Source organism: Rattus rattus, chromosome 9 (genome assembly GCF_011064425.1).
Source record: "Rattus rattus isolate New Zealand chromosome 9, Rrattus_CSIRO_v1, whole genome shotgun sequence".
Classification (NCBI taxonomy): Eukaryota; Metazoa; Chordata; class Mammalia; order Rodentia; family Muridae; genus Rattus; species Rattus rattus.
Window position 1 is genome coordinate 63,522,726 of NC_046162.1, and position 17,607 is coordinate 63,540,332.

General features: G+C 53.8%; 2 protein-coding genes across 2 annotated transcripts; both read right to left on the minus strand.

Moving 5' to 3' along the window:
• Positions 1-2,091: 2,091 nt before the first annotated feature.
• On the minus strand, positions 2,092-9,756 carry Slc25a10 (solute carrier family 25 member 10). The gene is made up of 11 exons (XM_032912410.1): positions 9,535-9,756; positions 6,808-6,927; positions 6,297-6,411; positions 6,163-6,211; positions 5,866-5,907; positions 4,891-4,934; positions 4,634-4,704; positions 4,208-4,300; positions 3,910-3,987; positions 3,345-3,401; positions 2,092-3,252 (listed from the first exon to the last, which is right to left on the minus strand). Exons 1-11 carry the CDS (start codon positions 9,622-9,624, stop codon positions 3,151-3,153), a joined length of 861 nt encoding a protein of 286 aa, XP_032768301.1. The 5' UTR covers positions 9,625-9,756; the 3' UTR covers positions 2,092-3,150.
• Positions 9,757-13,327: 3,571 nt separating this feature from the next.
• Mrpl12 (mitochondrial ribosomal protein L12) lies at positions 13,328-17,383 on the minus strand. The gene is made up of 5 exons (XM_032913209.1): positions 17,085-17,383; positions 16,415-16,601; positions 16,100-16,186; positions 13,920-14,057; positions 13,328-13,811 (listed from the first exon to the last, which is right to left on the minus strand). The coding sequence occupies exons 1-5, from the start codon at positions 17,381-17,383 to the stop codon at positions 13,695-13,697; spliced, it is 828 nt and encodes a 275-aa protein (XP_032769100.1). The 3' UTR covers positions 13,328-13,694.
• Between the last annotated feature and the right edge of the window lie 224 nt (positions 17,384-17,607).

The following is a 17,607-nucleotide window of genomic DNA, read 5'->3' on the forward strand; positions in this document are numbered from 1 at the left end:
CCTGGAAGTAGAGACACAGGCAGTTGTGAGTACTTGGGTACACTGACATGGGTACTGGGAACTGAACTCCGGTCCTCTCAACCAATGAACTGTCTCTCCTGCTCTCTATCCGACATCTGGCCTATGGGGCTGTGATCTAGGATAATTGATCAGTGTGTATGGTGTGAGGTAAGCACAGAACTTCATCCCTGAACACGTGGGCAACTCTCACGGCAGCATTTATTGAAAAGACAATTGTGTGTGTACACATGCCCATGGGTGCACGTTTAGAGGCCAGAGGTCAATGTCAGCGCCTTCCTCTCTCCATCTTGCAACAGTGTCTTTCATTAGACCTACCTGGATCTTGCCAATTTGACTGGATTGGCTGCTGGCCAGAGAGCCTGCCGCCCCTGCCCCGCTTCCCCCAGGATACACCCAGGGATCCAGACTTGGTTCTTGTTCACAGCAAGCACCCACACACACTTGAAGTTTTTTTTTCTTTGTACACATGTCCTGACACCTCTGCTGGCAGTAAAAAGTAACTTTTCACTTTTTGGTGAACTATAAAGTCATTCTTTAGGAAAAAAAGACCGAAGGTTGACAGAAAAGTGCTGACAGGTCAGGCCTTGGAGCTGTGCCCAGGGTCCAAGTGGAAATTGGCTCTTAGCCTACAACACAACAATGGGAGTGAAGGCTAGCCCACTGCTCTCCTCTCCCTGTGAAGAGTGAAGGCCCCTAGGATGGCACCCCTCTCTGCCTGTCCTCTGACCTGCCTTAGTTGTTTCCCCTTCCCCTCAGTAGCTCTCCATGCAGGGGTAGGAAGCTTTTCCAGCGGCCCTCCCCTGTGGTAGGGAGACCATGGTGCCTACCTTAGCTTATGCACCTTGCCCTGCAGGGCCTGTTGCCAGGCCTGACCCCACCAAACCAGACTGGGTACTTTCTCACCTCCAGGGAGATTTTGGAAAGTCATGTGTAGTATTAGTTTCCCCAGTAGCCCTGGTGCCACAGATAAGACCTGCTCCAGGCTCCAAACCAAAGCTGCTCTGTAAGTTTGACCAGCTAGTGATTTCTGGTTTAGGGACAAGTTCTTGGAAGTTGGCTGGGGTCTGGAGAAGCAGCTCTTCCGGGGAAGATGATTTCTAACCTAGAATGGCCTGCCCATCTGTGTCTCCCCCTGCACTACCCCAACCAGAATGCTTACCCAAGTTGCAATCTGGTTTTGTGGCCAACAGGTGGGACGCCAGTCTAATTTTCTCCACTGGCTTTAGGGTTACACCTTACAACTGCACCCCACCTGCCCCCTTGAGTCAGGACCTTGTTCAATACCTAAGGCTGGCCTTGGACACGTGATCTGCCTCAAGTGCAGGGATTGTAGGTATGAGCCACGGCACACAGAACAAACTTGTTTTCTTGTCACGTTTGAGTGCAAGTCTAGTCCGCCGAGGTTCCACACAACGTACATAGCCTTGGCTAGCCTGGAACTTGCTATCTAGACAAGGAGCTAGCCCACAGTTATAATGGGAAGGCGGAGGCAGAGTATCACATGTGAGGTATACAGGAGAGGATGGCCATGTGGCTGCCACAGTGCATGTTTACCAAGGGCCAAGCCCAGGGTTTGGCCCAACACCGTAGAGCCTGGTACCCACATGGTCTAGCCATTAGGTATTCTGGAGAGTTTACCTATGACATGATAGCACCTGGGCTGTGGCTCCTGAAGTTGGGTTTCTTCCGACCCAAGCGTCAAGTTTTATTCACAGCTGTGGTCCTGGTACCCCTAGCTGACATCCTGCTTCTGTTTACATATTTGGAATACTCTGAGGCCCAGCCTAGGCCAGAACAACTGCCATAGCCTGGGCTTCTCAGTCTGTTGGCATTCACTATAGACCCCAGGGCATCCTCAGTTCTTCTATGCTGGCTGTCCAGCGACCAACTGCATGGGACTGGCTCTAGAGAGACCTGCTGCTGTTGGTATTTCCCTTTCCTCCCGCCCACTGTCTAGGAATTCTCCCCATAGGTTCTACCATGCAAGGTGGTCCTGATTTCGTGGATTCAAAGCGACAAGACAGCATTGTCCTTAGTGGTGAAGAAGCTCAAAGAACTGCCAGCCCCGGAGTGGGTGAGGAGTGTGCAGGGAAGAGAGAAGCCTCCCAGGCCACTTGGTTTATTAGATCCTGAAGAGAGATATAGGCAGTGCCCCTGGGCCCACTGCCACCTCCTGCACCTCCTGGGTGAGGGCCTGGTGCTGAGGGGAGGCAAACGGGCACAGGGCCCAACCTCACGTTGATACTCACACAACCCCAATTTGAGGGAAAACAGGCTGCTTTGAAGCCTGAGGGATGGTGAGGGGTGACCCCTGCCACACGGGAAGACAGGTCCTAGGAGGACACATAGAATGAATCCATCATAGCCCCAGCTCCAGCATGAGCCCCTGGCCCTGGGGAAGCCAGGCAAGGGAGGGCACAGGTGTATGAGGGACACAGCCAGTTCCTGATGATGGTAGTGGCTGCTGAGTAGGAGGGTTCAGCAAAACTGACTCTTAAAGCAGCCAAGGCTGAACACGGGAGGTGCACAGGGAACCCCAGGTACTTTCTCCGGACTCCGCGGTCATGGCGTTTGCTGGTGATCTGTGCTGCTGCCCTGTTCCCTCTTCTGAAGGCACTACCTTCCAGAACACTGCACGGTGGTCCCTCTTGTGACGTAAGTGCATGCGTGTATGTGTGTGCGTGCGTGCTCTAGTCATTTGGTAAGCAGAAGCTGCCAGGGGCTCTACCCTGCCACCCTACCCAAGTCCTGGGTGGAAACTGTTCAGTGGGCCAGCAAGAGCAGGAAGTGTACTCAGCTTCCCCGGGCTTGACAGGCAGGGCAGGGTAGCAGCCAGGGAGGTGGGGACAGTGACACCAGCCAGGCCAGACCTCTTCTGAGTGAATCATCAGGTAGGAAGATGGGGCGTCCCAGTGGGGAGAGCCTGGGAGCCAGTAGGGCAGAGGTGCCACTTCAGTGGGGCCAAGGCAGGGTCAGAAGGCGTAGCCAGCAGCCCAAGGGTGGGAAGAACAGGAATCTGCTGGGGATCAGCACGGGCCCAGGCCAAGGAGGAAGGGAGCCCACTCCCTTCCTACTCTTCCAAGGGGCTCAGCACAGCGACTGAGCGCGGCCCAGGTGTCCCTGGTGATGTCAGGTTGCCACTTTGATACCGAAGTGCTTCCGTAGCTGCTCCAGGAACATGAAAGTAAGCACGGTGTGGGGGACGAGACGGACGCCCGCAGGAACAAGACCCTGGGTGGAGACACCAGAGGGAGAGAGGTCAGGTCCAAGGAGACCCAGGCTAGTTGCTCTCCCATGCCCGCCAGCCCCACTGCCCCGCACACCTTGAAAAAGGCCTGTGGTCCAAGCTTTGCTGTCTCCACGGCACAGTGGAAAACACCCTGCAAGAAACAGTCAAAGGAGACAGGAGGCTTCTCACTCAAAGGCACAGATGAACCCTCCAGGCACAGGAGGGCACCGCAGCTCTTAAGCATTCCCAGGGACATGGCAGGAGCCTGAACTGAAAGCAGCTCAGAATGTCATTGTTTAGGGACAGAAGAGCAAAAGTCACTTCGGCCAAGTTGATGGATTCCTGAGATAGCCAACCGCACTGGCTCAAGACAAGACACTGGCCAGATTCTACTGACTATGTGAAGTGAACGGCTTCCTCTGTAAATTAAAAACCAAGGCCAAGGCCTTGGAAAAGTACAGCCCCACCCCCAGGCAAGTGCTACCCAGGGTTGAGCAATGGAAAGGAGCAGGGGACAACTGTCTCTGGGCTCCCATGCCCCAGTGGGAAGCAAACCCGTCTCTGGGATAAGAGTACAGGGCTGAGAGTGAGGAGGCCCCAAGCACGGCTATAGATGGCAGGAACCCTGCCCAGCCCTGGAGCATGCAGCCCAGTCTTACCTGATACTCGCCCTTGGAGTTCATCAAGCGAGTCTTCAGCACGTCCAAGGGCTGGCAGAGAAATGTGGCACATCCGCCCTGGGGAGGCAATTTGCCAATGGTCCTTGGGGCACGCTCAAGCCCTCACCGCACCCCTACCCACAGGCCACCTTAAAAGAACCCATTCCTGAGTGTCCCAGGGCTGCAAGACCCGGGTCTCCAAGAGGTGAGGCAGGAATTGTCTTGGCCTGGGCTAACTTGTGAACTTGGTTAAGAGAGGCTGTGCCAGGCTCGCCCCATCCCCATTCGGGGCGCTTACCGCAATGAAACTGGAGAGGAAGTGGGTGAAAATGTTGTCACTCAGGTACCCAGTACTGAGAACCAGCTGCTTGGCCTGGTCGTAGCAGGACAGCTGCATGTAGAAATGGGGATGGTTATGGCCAGAGAAGCCCCCCAAACCAGGGACAGTAGTGGACGGGGTTCGCAGGACAACACTTGACAGTGAGTAAGCACCCGCTGGCACCTGCTGTCACCTGCATCATCACACCTGGACATGCAGGTGAGGATCTGCCTCAAAGTCAGACGCAGGCTGTGGCTTAGCCCACCTGTGCCCACCCTCTCCCAGGACAGCACAAACCTCCCCAAGGTTCCCAGAGCTCACTGCTATGCTGTATTAATCCCCGATGATACAGGCCATAGGCCATACGTGTTTGTCCATAAGCCCCATCCTGCACAGGACCCCTACCTGGCCCACAGTGACGAGGGCCCCACGGCTGGATGCCATGGTGGCTCCAGAGAAGAGCTTCTTCAGGCCTTCTGCAGGAAGAAGTGACAGGTGACATCAGTCTACACCTCAGGCCACCCCAACATTACCCTTGACTGCCCACCCTGCCTGTTTCCTCAGGCTGTTTTCCCACCCCAAGATCACCAGCTCATATATGTAAACATGTACCCCCAAATTCATACATGTTTACAATCACGTAAAATTCCCTTCCCTCTCACCTTCACGGGCTACACGGTACAGACCATCCAGGGCGTGAGAGTAGCTGTTGGTGACAAAGATGGACTGATGAGGTTCACCACATCCCTCTGTTCTGCAGGGAACCCCAGGAAAAGCCACATCCCCACTGTGGGCCACACAACTCTTGCAACAACACTGTACTCAATGGGTACCTTGTTAAGGGTTCAAGGCCAGCCTGTGCTACCAAATGAGACTCTATCCCAAAATTAAATAAAAATAAGAAACTAGAAAGGAAGGAAGGAAGGAAGGAAGGAAGGAGGAGGAAGAGAGGGAAGGCAGGTAGTTAGAAGGAAGAAAGTGGACCAGCCTAGTTTTGTGGAGGACAAACCAGGAGGACCATAGTTCAAGGACAACCTGAGCAAAAGGGGAGACAACACTGGAAACAGCCTGGATCCCCACAGGTGAAGGAAAAAGTGAGGTAGTTCAGACTACAAGAAGGGACACCACACTGCCAGGAAGGGCAAGGAGCTGCTGCAGAACACGCTGACCCCAAAGCCCCGTGAGCTGCCCAGGGCTAGCCTGGAGTCTAAAAGGAGAGCCTCCTACCTCAGGCTGTGAGCTCTTCTCTCATGTGTCCTACCCAGCGGGCTTTGAGGCTTGGGTGCCCGTGCATTTGTAGACACCTGACTAGGGCTATCCTCAGCTACCAAGAGGTCCTATGTGACAGTCCTGGTGTCAGCAGGTTCCAGCAGGCAGGTGTGGGGACAAACTCTGTTTAGTGAGGTTCTTCCCACAGGAAAGAACATAAATGTCTTAGGGGACCAGGCGACAGCCCTTAGTGACCCCAGGGTGACTGTGTGTGGTGAAGCCACTAGTCTCCTGTTTCATATGACCCACGAGCAAGTCAGGGAGTTCTGGTTATGTGACAGCAGAGCTGTGCAGGGGGTGAGGGGTGTCCTCCCTGGCCTGGCCTCTCACCTCTGTCCCCCACCTGGCCAAAGCCCACCCCTACTCACTTGCGGCGCTGGCTCAGGGGCAGCTTCATGTCGTTCTGCATCCTGAAACGGTAAGACAGGCAGGGGTGGGTGGTGGGTTAGACATACATTTGCTCCCATGCCTTAGGTCAGCCTGGGGTCAGCAGTGCGGGACTGCCTACCCAAGGGAAGGATCATAGGACTTGGCTAAACCCAGGCTTAGAGTCTGAGTGGTTTGGCCCAGGCTGAGCGTACTGCAGAGTCTAGGGGTAATTTGGGCAAAGGCTTGCCTGCTTGGGAACGGGAAAGCCCTTTGCGGGAGGAGAGGTGCATACAAACCTGACATTGACCAAATCTGCTGGGGTCCCCACGAAGCCTCCAGTTAAACCTGTAGAGATATACCTGTCAGGGCCCGATGGTTCCCTGTGTCCCGGGCCTTTGCCCGGCCCTTGCCCTGACTACCCAGTGCTCACCACTGATGCCGCCCAGCAACACCTTGCTGTAGAAGGGGAGAGGCCCCTGGCTGTCCTTGGTCATGTAGTCCCGCATGGTCTCGTAGATAGCGAACCGGGTCAGGGAGTAGGTCATCTGGGGAGGGGGCCTGGCTCAGAGGACTGGGCACTCCACCCGGCCCTGTCATCATCCCATGGACCATGGGGACACCCAGTGTCCATTCTAAAGCCACTGAGCTTGCAAATAGCCAAGCCGATTCACAAACCCAGAGGAGCTGTTCCCAGTTGTTCTCAGCCTCAGTTTTCCCTCCTGAAACTGGAAGGCAGCCCCCTGCCGCGCACCCACCCTGTGATAAATCTGAAGGGGGAAGAGAAAGTTGCTGAAGCTCCCTAAGGCTCCTTCATAGGACTGAGCCCCAGAGACAGCCCCTGAGGGGCTGGTTCCGAGACCTAGGAAACTGACATCAACAAGAGGGAAAGAAAACTTTTCATTTTAGGAACTCTGCCAGAGAACCAAGACGTAGGCACGCACCTGCCTGCACAGCGAGGCACTCAGGCCATTGTAGAGCGCCAGGAAGCCGTCGGTTCGCACCACCTGCAGTGCCATTCCAGTCATGCGAAGCTTCACCTCCTGTTGGGTCTGCAGATGCACCTGTGCATAGGCAGGGAGGGTGTGTCATGTCCACGTAGAGCAGAGCTCTGACCCAGCCACCAGTTGTTAGAAACAAGACTGCAATGAGCCCACTGCCTGGGCCTTCACACAAGCTCTGATGAGGTAACTGCCAGGATCAATCAATTATTTCCCGATCTGTACCCTGTGGACTTGGTGCCGTCAGCATCCCTACCTAGAGGGGTGGAAACCAAGGCAGGGCAGTAGAGAGGTTCCAAAGGGCCTGAGGCTAGTGGGGTGTGCCTAGTCCTGGATCTATAATTGTAAATGCAGTAGTGACAATTACAGCCCTCAAGGCCTTGCTTCACCGCCTCTCCTGTCCTGGTGGCCTGAGGTCAGGCTCAGAATCTTTGGCCCTGCCCATTCCTGTCTCAGCCCCGGTACCGATTCCAAAGAAGCCTGTGCACAGCCAAAATGTGGCCCCCACAAGCACGCTCACACTCCTGCAACAAAGCCACAGGGAAAGAGCTAAGATAGTGAGGGCAAGGGGGCCTGGTGCTCTGCCATCGGGACATCATTCTCCAGTAGTACACAGACCAAGAGGGACAGAGGAGGGTCAAGGGCTACCCAAGGAACGGTGGCTGTGAGGATCACAGCTCCTGTGCATGTGAGGACACCAAGCTTTTCACAACACCTTTTCAGAGCTGACCAAGTAGGTCAGGCACATGATGCTAACACCCAGGTGATGGAATCAGGAGGATCATGAGTTTGAGGTCAGTCTGAGGCAGAGTAAGATCCTGTCTTCTTAAAACAAAATCATACAAGTTTTCGAATGGTCTCCGTGAGCAGCCTTCACTGGGATACCCTGCCCACTGTCAACTGGCACCCGTCCCAGTGGTCACGCGTTCACAGCAGTCTTTCTCATTCCTCGGGGCAGCGAGAGAACATCCGAGTGGGGGTGGGGCCGAGAAGCAATGAAACCCAGAGGGCACTTGAACAGTGAACGACCACCTGGGACTTTTATGTCACAGTCGATCAACACCCAAAAGGACTGTCTAGGAGTGAAGCGAGTGAGTCTCCAGGGCCCACGCCTGGGTTAGCGAGCTAGCCCGATCGATCCCCATGACGGAGAAGGCTGCAGGTACATTTAGGAAAGGAAAATACAGTCAAGAAGTTCCTCCTAGAACAATCAGTACCTTCCTCTTCCTGATATAATACATGATAGAGGCAATGCCCAGGGGTTGGACCTGGTTGTTCTGCTCCCAGGAAACGTGAGGTTTCAGTTCTCACGTGTACCCAATGGCCGGTAATTCGAAAAGCTATCTGGGAGGGATAATGGGTACCTGAAATCTCTGCACATGGAGGGCAGAAGCAGGAGTCCAAAGCCAGCCTTATGCACAGAACAAGTTCAAGGTAAGCCTGGGCTACAAATAAATGATAAAGAAAGAAAAGTGATTGCCTTTCTTAGGAAATTCAGTCCCTGAGAGGAGTCAGAGACTAGTTTAGACACTTGAGCTAGTAGAAATTGCTTGAGGCTGGACTACCAGCCCAGACCTCCAGTGTGTGTGTGTGTGTGTGTGTGTGTGTGTGTGTGTGTGTGTGTGTGTGTGTGTGTGTAGGGGGGAATGAGGGAGGTGAAATTGAGGCTGGACCACCAGCTCAGACCTCAGGGGCCAATCCAGTGTGTGTGTGTGGGGGGGGGGGGATGAGGGAGGTGGCAGCCAGGGTGAATGCTCGCCCACAGGCTGAAGTAACAGCCAGAACCCCTTGGGCAGAGTGGGTTGAGTTCTTTGTTCTCTGTGGTAAGACAGAATCAGGAATAAATTCCCCGAGAATGTCCCTGGGGAACAGGAAGAAACTGTCTTAGTTTGCACTAAAAGTATTTTAAGAAAAAACAAAACTACACAAAAATACGAGTCTCATTTGTTTCTCGCGGTAAGGTGGTCAATCTTACTGGTCAGAGCCCTATGAATTGAGGGTCTCCTAGCTCACTAGGGACGGTGCTGATCCCAATATAGCAACGAATCAAACAGAAGCAGATGACCGAGGTCACACCACCATCCGGCCTGTTGCCTTGCTTTCCATTCCCCAACCCCCACAGTAGGTGGTGTTAAGCACCCGACAGTGGAAGTGCTCTGGTGTGCAGCGACCAGGCTGGTCTTTGGGTCTCAACACCTGCGCATATGCACAACTTTAACCAGAGTTGTCCGATGTTTGTGGCCAAGGAATGGCTCAGAGTGGCCAAGTTCACACAAGCATTATAGCGCAGAGCTGAAGCTTAACAGCCATCTGTTATGATGGGGACCGGGGGCGGGAGCGGGGGAGAGGGGACCTAACGGGTAAACTGAGGAACCGGATGTCCCCTCTGAGGCTTAGCTGTCTGTCACCTGCGGACGCCAGCTGCAGAGGGTCCCCGGGGATTTTCCACCGCTGTCTACCGGGAAGTAAGCGTAGTGGCGCCCTCAGGGCCAAGGCCAGCAGCGCAGAGCGGGGCAGCCGGGGCTCAGGCCGTCGTGGGCGTCACCGGCGGTAATTACCGGGTGCGCAGTCAAGCGGCGGCCGCAGTAGGCGCCTTATAGGCGCCAGGCCCAGGATGGTCCCCAGCGCCTAGGGCTCACCGGCGCGCTCGGCCTTGAAACTCAGCCTCACCTTGAGCAGGTCTAGCGGGTGCGTGCAGCAGGCAGCTCCGCAGGAAGCCAGCCCCCCAAAGTACCAGCGAGACGTGCGTGCCTCAGCCATGGCCAGAGCAGCAGCGACCTGGCCCGACCCCGGTCTGCACCACAACTCCGGTTCCAGCCGCTTGACGCCCGGTTCAAAGTGCTACCGAGCGCCCGCGCCCGGTACAGCCAATGCGCCCGCGCGGCCCAGGGGCGGGGCCTGTGGACTCCGCCCGCCGCCGGACTCCGGCCTTGGGAGACTCCGCCTCTGCTCTTAAAGCGGCCGCAGCGAAGAACAGAGAGATAGGCGATCTACTGGAGTCGACCGTGAAACTGCTGGAGCTAGCCCATGGCCACCCCCACTCTCCAGATTATGGCTTTGGTCTCAGTTCCGAAGGCGCTCTGCCATTCAAGTCATCAGGAGGCTGGTTTTCTACCAGCACCCTCTAGCCCTAGCGTGAACTTGCACCCTGGAGCTGACTTCGTGTGTTACCCAGGCGAAGGACACGTGCTGCAGCAGTGGACCTCTGTCCCCCATCCCCCTCGAGGGCCCAGCCCCCGCCCAGATGTAGAGGGGGATGGAAACCTTCTTGAGGCCAGCTTGCAAATTAAATAGAAATCAGGGACAAAAGGCTCTTAGTAAAGGGTAGCAGTGCTCCTCCCCCCACGCCTACACCCAGCGAGTCCCTGCCAAGTGCAACTCAGCTCAAGCCTTGCTGTGGACACTGCCCTAGGCAGCCACCATGGTGAGGGTTCTGGGCTGTGAATTCTTCATGGTTACTGGCTCAGGCTCCTTGGAGGCAGCTCCAATCTGCCTGATCCCAGAAGCCCAACTCTACCTCCCAACAATGGGCAAAGAAATCCACGTGTTTCTAGTTCGAGGGTGCACCTGCTAGGCAAGGTGAATTCCGAATCCAAAGGCTGCTTTAAGTCTGGCCACAAGAATTAAAAGGACACGTGCCCTACAGCTTTGGTTCAATAGCTATCTGAGGCAAAAGACAAAGTTAATATACACCTGGCAAACAGCTCCAGGTCCCAACTGACCCTGCTGAATATCCAAATCGAGTATGCAGCCCCGCCAACCAGCGCGGAGCAGTGAGGGCGGTATGAAGCGTGATGAACTCTAGGTGGCCTCCCATGCTGAGATGCTTATTGTCATAGTTCCAAGGTTGTGCGGTACAAGATCTGGCTGTGCTGCCTTGGCATGTCTCACCAAGTCCAGGAGCACCCTACACCGGAAGCCTATAACAATAAGGGAGTGGGGCTGGAGAGATGGCTCAGCGGTTAAGAGCACTGACTGCTCTTCCAGAGATCCTGAGTTCAATTCCCAGCAACCACATGATGACTCACAACCATCTGTAATGGGATCTGATGCCCTCTTCTGGTGTGTCTGAAGACAGCTACAGTGTACTTATATATAATAAATGAATAAATCTTAAAAAAAAAAAAAAACAATAAGGGAGTGAGGGGCACTCCCCACACTGGATCCATTCCTTTCCTACAGCAGGTACAGGCAACATGCCTACCTTGCTTGGGTCTGGGCAGGTCTCCAGATGCCAACATCTGATAACTTAGCTGAGCCACTGTGGGGTGGGTGGGGAAATGAATGGCTGACCACTCAGTTGGTGTGAGACCAGGAGCATCATTTGGTCTTGCCTATACAGACCAGCCCTACCCAGAAATTGAGAATCATCAGACATAAACTGCCAGGCACGGCAAACAGGTCGTAAGCTAGAGGAAGACTGGTTGCTGTTGAGCAAGAAAACAATGCTTTTGTATGTAATACTGAAGGCACATTCAAAGCTACATGTAAGAACCGTGGACTATGCCTAGCAAGCGCAAGGCCCTGGGTTCGGTCCCCAGCTCGAAAAAAAAAAGAAAAAAAAAAAAAAGAACCGTGGACTACAGGACCAAGGGTTAGGACACAGAAGCAGGCCTAATCTTCACACAGCACAGGAACAAAGCTATGCCCAGTTCTTTCTAGTCTGATTTGGTCCAAATCCAATAGCAGCCTAATTATGTGATCAGAATGGCGGTGACCAGGCTATAGATGTATACATATGTAGCCTACCCTTCCTTGAGACAGCTGGAAACCATTACTGCCCAGAAACCTCTCAGTCCATGGGGTAAAGCTTACAAGGTACAGGACAAGAACAAGCCCCAACTGGAAAATGTAGGCCAGGAGTTAAGGACTTGTTTATCTTTAAGGCAGGATCTAGCATACATGTGGCTTAGATTGGCCTTAAACTGTTGGGAAGGCAAACCTTTAACACATATGCAGTATTCTAGAACCAACACGTAATCTGTAACAGGTACAGAAAGGCTGGGATGGCCAGAAACACCAAGGGGTTTGTGTTAGTGAGGGAGGTACCTTATCCAAGCTAAGGCCCAGAGGTGCTTTTCTTGCAGTGCTTGGAAAGGTGCTCAGAGCTTACAAGTACCAGGTAAGTGTTTTATTACCAATCAGCCCAACCATATACCTGGGTCTATAGCTGCCTTCAGATCTCCTAAGTGCATGGTCCAGAATCACTGGCGTGAGGTTAACTTAACGACCAAGGAGGCCACGGTCACCCCCCACCTTTGCACATCTGTCCTCAAGCTCAGAAAACATGAGCCTGGTATCACCCCAGCATTGATTAGACTCTGGCCTGGGCTGAGATGGTACTCAGAGCAGACGTGAGTTTTTCATGACACAGCACAGGTCCAAACTGGGATTCTTGAGCTCATTCACATGTCGCAGGTGGTAGCAGGACCTGGCAAGTCATACCCAGGCTTCCTGGTAGCCACCTTTGTGGAGACAGCCCTGAAGTGCTGCTGGACAATCATTAACCAAACAGTGTGGCCATTAGCAATCCCCAAGGCAGAGTCCAGTAGTTCAGTCAGGGAAGCTGGAGTTTCCTAGTTAAGTAGTATGGAGTGGACTGGCTCACAGCTGGGTGGAGCTGCCAATTGCAAGGCAGCCTTCACAAGGCAACACTGCCCTCTTCTGCTCTCTTACAGGAACTGCAGAAGTTCTTCCAACAGAAAAACCAATGCCAGAGGGTACCTTCTGTTCAGACACTGAACATTTGGGCCTTGATCAAAAACCAGCTGAAGATTCAGACACTGAACATTTGGGTTTTGGTTAAAAACCAGCTGAAGAAACTTGTTCCTCTCCTAGGCTCTGCTCAGAGCTCTAGGAACAAAAATACCTACCCCACACTCCACCTTGGGGGCAACCAGACCAGGCTTGGTCAGGGTCTAAGACCTGCATGCACAAGCCTCTTCTGCCACCTTGCCCCAGCCCCAAGTCCTCCAGAACTCCCATTTTGTAAGTTTAAGTGTGTGTATCGCCCCATGGACAATCACCTTGTCTTGAGTCAACAGCTCGGCCTCTACCCAGCCCAGCCGGGCTCTGCTGGACCCAAGACTGTCTTGGTAGGTTGGGCCAGTATCACACTGTCACTTCTAAAACTTCAAGTACATGTTGGGCAGTGCTGACACACAGGAGGCAGAGCAGGCGGATCCGATTCAAAGCCAGCCCGGACAGCCAGACAAAGTTCTAGGACAGCCAGAGCTACATATAGAAACCCTGTCTTCAACAAAGGAACACAATCCCTCCAATTATCTAAATGGAAATTCCCCATCCGAACCTCAAGATACAACCCCTCCCCTACACCCAGCTCCATATATGCTGTGTCTGGGTGGACACAGCCTATTATGGGGTACCAGAGATTAGCTACCCCACCCCAACAATGGGAGGTGATGTATGGCTGCAGACCCCAAGCATGAACAACAGGGAGGCATTCAGGGGCAAAGAGCCCGGGTGAGGTTCAGGACATACACATGCCTCAAGGTGGTCCTTTATACTCCGAGCCCTGGGGACACAGACCACTCACTGAACACACCCAGCCTGAATAGTATATTTTCTCAGTAGCCACCAGAGGGTGTCTTCACTTGAGTTCCCAAGGCAATCTCTTGAGAGTTCTGCAAAGGTTGTCACTGCCCCACCCCATCACAGTAGGTCCATGTTGTCCCTCTCTCAGGAGACCTCCGTCACTAGCGTCAGTAGCTGTTGCTCTCACTGTACCGCACCGCCTGGGAGTGAAGCGGGGTGAGCAGCTTGGCCTGGATCCCAGGGACTCTAGTCCATAAGTCCTTGGAGCAGTGCTGTCACTCCAGAACCACAGTGCCACCCACTGCCTCCAAGGCTGCCTTGATCTTCTCTGCCTCAGCTTTGGCGACGTTAGCTTTGATTTCCTGGGGCAGGGACTCCACCAGCTTCTTGGCCTAAAAGAGACAGCAGTCAGAACCTGGGGTACTTAGAGCTGTCATAAACATGCCCAGGCAAGAAAGTAGCCTCTGGCACCATCTGGGAAGGCTGAGGTGGGGCCCCACCTGCACAAGGTTTATGCCCTGAACGTAGTTCTTGATCTCCTTGATCAGCTTCACTTTGTCCACAGGCTTCGCCTCCGTCAGGCGCACCGTGAAGTGTGTCTGCTCTTTCTGCTTGGGGAGGTCTTCTTCCTCGGCCGCCTTAGGGGTGGAGACAAAGATAAGGTGGGGCAGGAGGGGTGAGGCTGCCCCACCAGGACCTGCAGGTAGGATCCAAGCATAACCTGAGCTTTACCTGCACAAAGCTATACCGGGAAGACCATTCACAGGATGACCTGAGACAAACCGCGCTCTGTGCCTTTTACTACCATCCCACCCCACCCAACCCCACCCCACCCCACCCCACCCCGTGCGCTTTTAGAGTTTTTAAGACAGAGCTACGCTGTGTAGCCCTGGATATCCTAGAACTTGCTCTGTAGATCAGACTGGTTCCACTCAGCCTCCAGAGTCTTGGGACTAAAGGTCTGCACCACCTCTGCCAGACTCACTTTACATCTCTTAAAGCCGGTAACTAACGGGCTTGGGTGGACAGACGTTCATCAAGTTTATCTTGCAAGTTTAAGGACCCGAGGTGGATGCCGGGAGCCCATGAGAATGAAATGAGGCACCCAGCACTGAGAAGGTGGACACAAGATACCAAGGGCCCACTGGCTACCCAGCCTAGCCTTACCAACAAGTTCCAGGCCAAGGGAAAGACTATGTCTCAAAACAAGGTTAAGTGGGAGGTTTCCACATGTACACACAGACAAGCATGTACAGGTAACAAGCAACTGGAACTTATGAGGCAAGGAGAATAAGAAATGCTTTGCAGATAATAAATGGTTATGGAAAAATCAGGACTATCCCTCAGCCAACAAAGCCAATAATAATAACAATAATAACAACAAAACAACAACAACAATACAACCTTCGATGGTGGTGGTGGGACAGTTTCTTTGCACAACAGCTCTAGCTGAACTTGGACTCACTCTGTAGACCAGGCTGGCCTCAAACATGCTCACCTGCCTCCTGAGTGCTGGGATTTGAAGGCGCACGCTACCAAACCAGGCTTGGCTATGTGACAGCTATTTTAGCCTTAGTCCTGCAAGACGACGTACAGTGGGACAGGTGGGCCCATGGTGCTCTTAATTGATGCAGAGACCTTGTGGCCCCACCTTTGAGCCCCACCATCAGAGACACAACTGGATTGGGCCTGTATCCTGATACTGTATGATCTTTTGCAAAAGCACTCTGGCTTAGGGAATGAACCCTACCCTTGCTTCAAAAGTTCAGTGTGGGCTAGAGAAATGGCACTAAGTAAGGAACCCAAGTTCAATTCCCAGCACTCATGTCAGGCTGGTAACAACAGCCTTCAACTCCAGTTGAGGGACCTGACACTCTTCTGACCTCTTTAAGCTCCCACATACATGTGGCTCGCGCACAAACCTCTTGTCTCTAAGCAGCATTTACTCAGCACAGGGTTTCACTGCACTGTCCTGGAAAGCCCAGAATTCAGAGATGTGCCTGCCTCTACCTCCCAAGTGCTGAGATTAAAAGTGGATGCTACCTTGCCCCACTCAGATTTTAAATATTGCTTGGAAACCCTCTGATAGCCAGATCTTTTTGAGACATGACTTGCTTTCTCTCCCTTACCACCTTCAAGTTTCAGTCAACATTGTTACCTTGTGGAGGCCTTCCTCAAAATTCCAAGCCTCTATCCAATTTAAGCTGCTTCCCTAGTCCCTGCCAACTGAAAACAGCGCCTTGCAGCGGAGGCCGGCACTCTCCCACAACATCTCTGTAGTCTCCTTCCTTTTCATAGTACTTATGACACTGTGCTGTTTGAGGTAACCCTTCCTCTATTCAGATCACTGTGTTTCCCGCCAGTGTAGTTCTGGCGGAAGGAAAGCTTACAGACAGGAGGTTGATCCCCGGAACCCACGTGGAAAGAGGGAACGCCTGAATGTTGTCCTTTGACCCTGCTACTCATGTACACCCACGCACATATAATAATACACATCAATAAACAAAGATCTTGAATGCCTTCAGCGGAAAAGCTCCCAGAACTGTTGCAGGGGAGCCCACAGCGGGGACACACTAATTACAGCTGTAGACTCAAGCAGGAACAAGAGAAATACATCAGATGTTGAGGCTGGCAGTTAACTGAGCACACAGAAGTGGGTCTTCTTGTGGCTGAGGCTCACCTCAGGGGCTGGTGCTGCAGCAGGGACGGCACCAGGCACCATGCCACCCATTGGCATAAGGCCGACATCCTGGATCTTCAATGTTTTCTGTAGGATAGAGGAGAGGTCTCAGTGGCTGCTTGTCCCACCCCTATATGTACTTACTAATGGAGGTTCAAGCCTGTTTGGCTCTACCACCTAGCAGAGTATATTTGATAAATCGCCAGACTCCCAAACCACGCCCAGAAGACACAGGGACCTCTGACCCTTATTTGGTAAAAATTCAAATGGAAGGCAGGGTCGTTAGTCCTGGTCTGTGCCGATCTCTCCCAATACCTTCAAGAGTTCGTTGAGGTCTGAGATCTCCAGGAGCGTAAGACTGGCAATGTCTTGGACCAGCTGCTGGATCTTGGGGGGATACTCCTTGGGAGCATTATCCAGGGGTGCACCGGCGAGTGCTTCACTCCTTCGGTGGCTGCTGCTTCTCAACTGCCGCGCCACACAGACACCGGGCATCTGTTGCCTACCCATGCAAACAGCCGTTAGACCCGAGAAGACGGGAGATGCGGGAGACTCGAGGGCACACGATCCATGTGCTCAGTCCTCCACCACTGGGGCCAGAATCCACAAGCTGGGGCTCAGGGACCTGAAAAAGCTTCCCTACATTTCCCAAAGGGTCTCAGGATCCCACGATTATCCTTGCAATTCTGCTCAGAACAGCAGGCTTCTGACTGAATGAAATACATCAGCCTGGCGGGTGCACAGTGTTGCACCAAGCATTCCAAAGCACAGGGCTCGGGCTATGCTACCGTCCACTGCGATAGGTCTCAGCGGCGGGAAGCTGGGGACGACAGGTACCTGCACCCAAGGTCGCCCAGGCCGAGCCGCCCTCTCCACGCCCCGCAGGCTGGGCCGCGGAAGGTGGCGAGGCGCCCGTCACCCCTTCCCTCCGAACCTACTTCCTGCCCGCCGCCCGGACAACCGCGCTCTATACCCACCGCTATACCTGACAAGGCGGAGCGCCGATCCCCCGAGTCCAAGCCGCGGCCCCCACAGGCGGCTAGCCGCCGCCGCCGCCGGCAGCATAGCTCCGCAAGCGGGAAGGTCACACGCGGCTCTGAGCGGAAGCGACGCTCTATCCGGGAGGAGGCGAGCTGGACGGGCCGCTCTAGCCACCAGGCCTTGGCGTCCAGGGCGACTTGGTTGGCTTCTGATATTACGCACTAGGCGGCGCGACGCGCAGACGCAGTCTGGGCCCGGAAATAGTACTGTGTCGGCGCTTTCTCCTGCAGCCCTCTGCCGCATGCCTTTGTCTCGCAAGGGTAATGAGTAGGCCACCGCATATCTACGGAATTCTCTGCGTAGCCCCTTGAATTTAGCACAGTGGTCCTAGAAATTAGCAACCTAAGGAGTCCAGTACTCCCAAGCCTGAGAGAAGGACTCGATCCATTGTTCTAGATGCCTGGAATCCTTCCAAGTGGAGAGCTTTTCACTGGGCGGAGCCGCCACCTCTGCATTGAGTGCATACT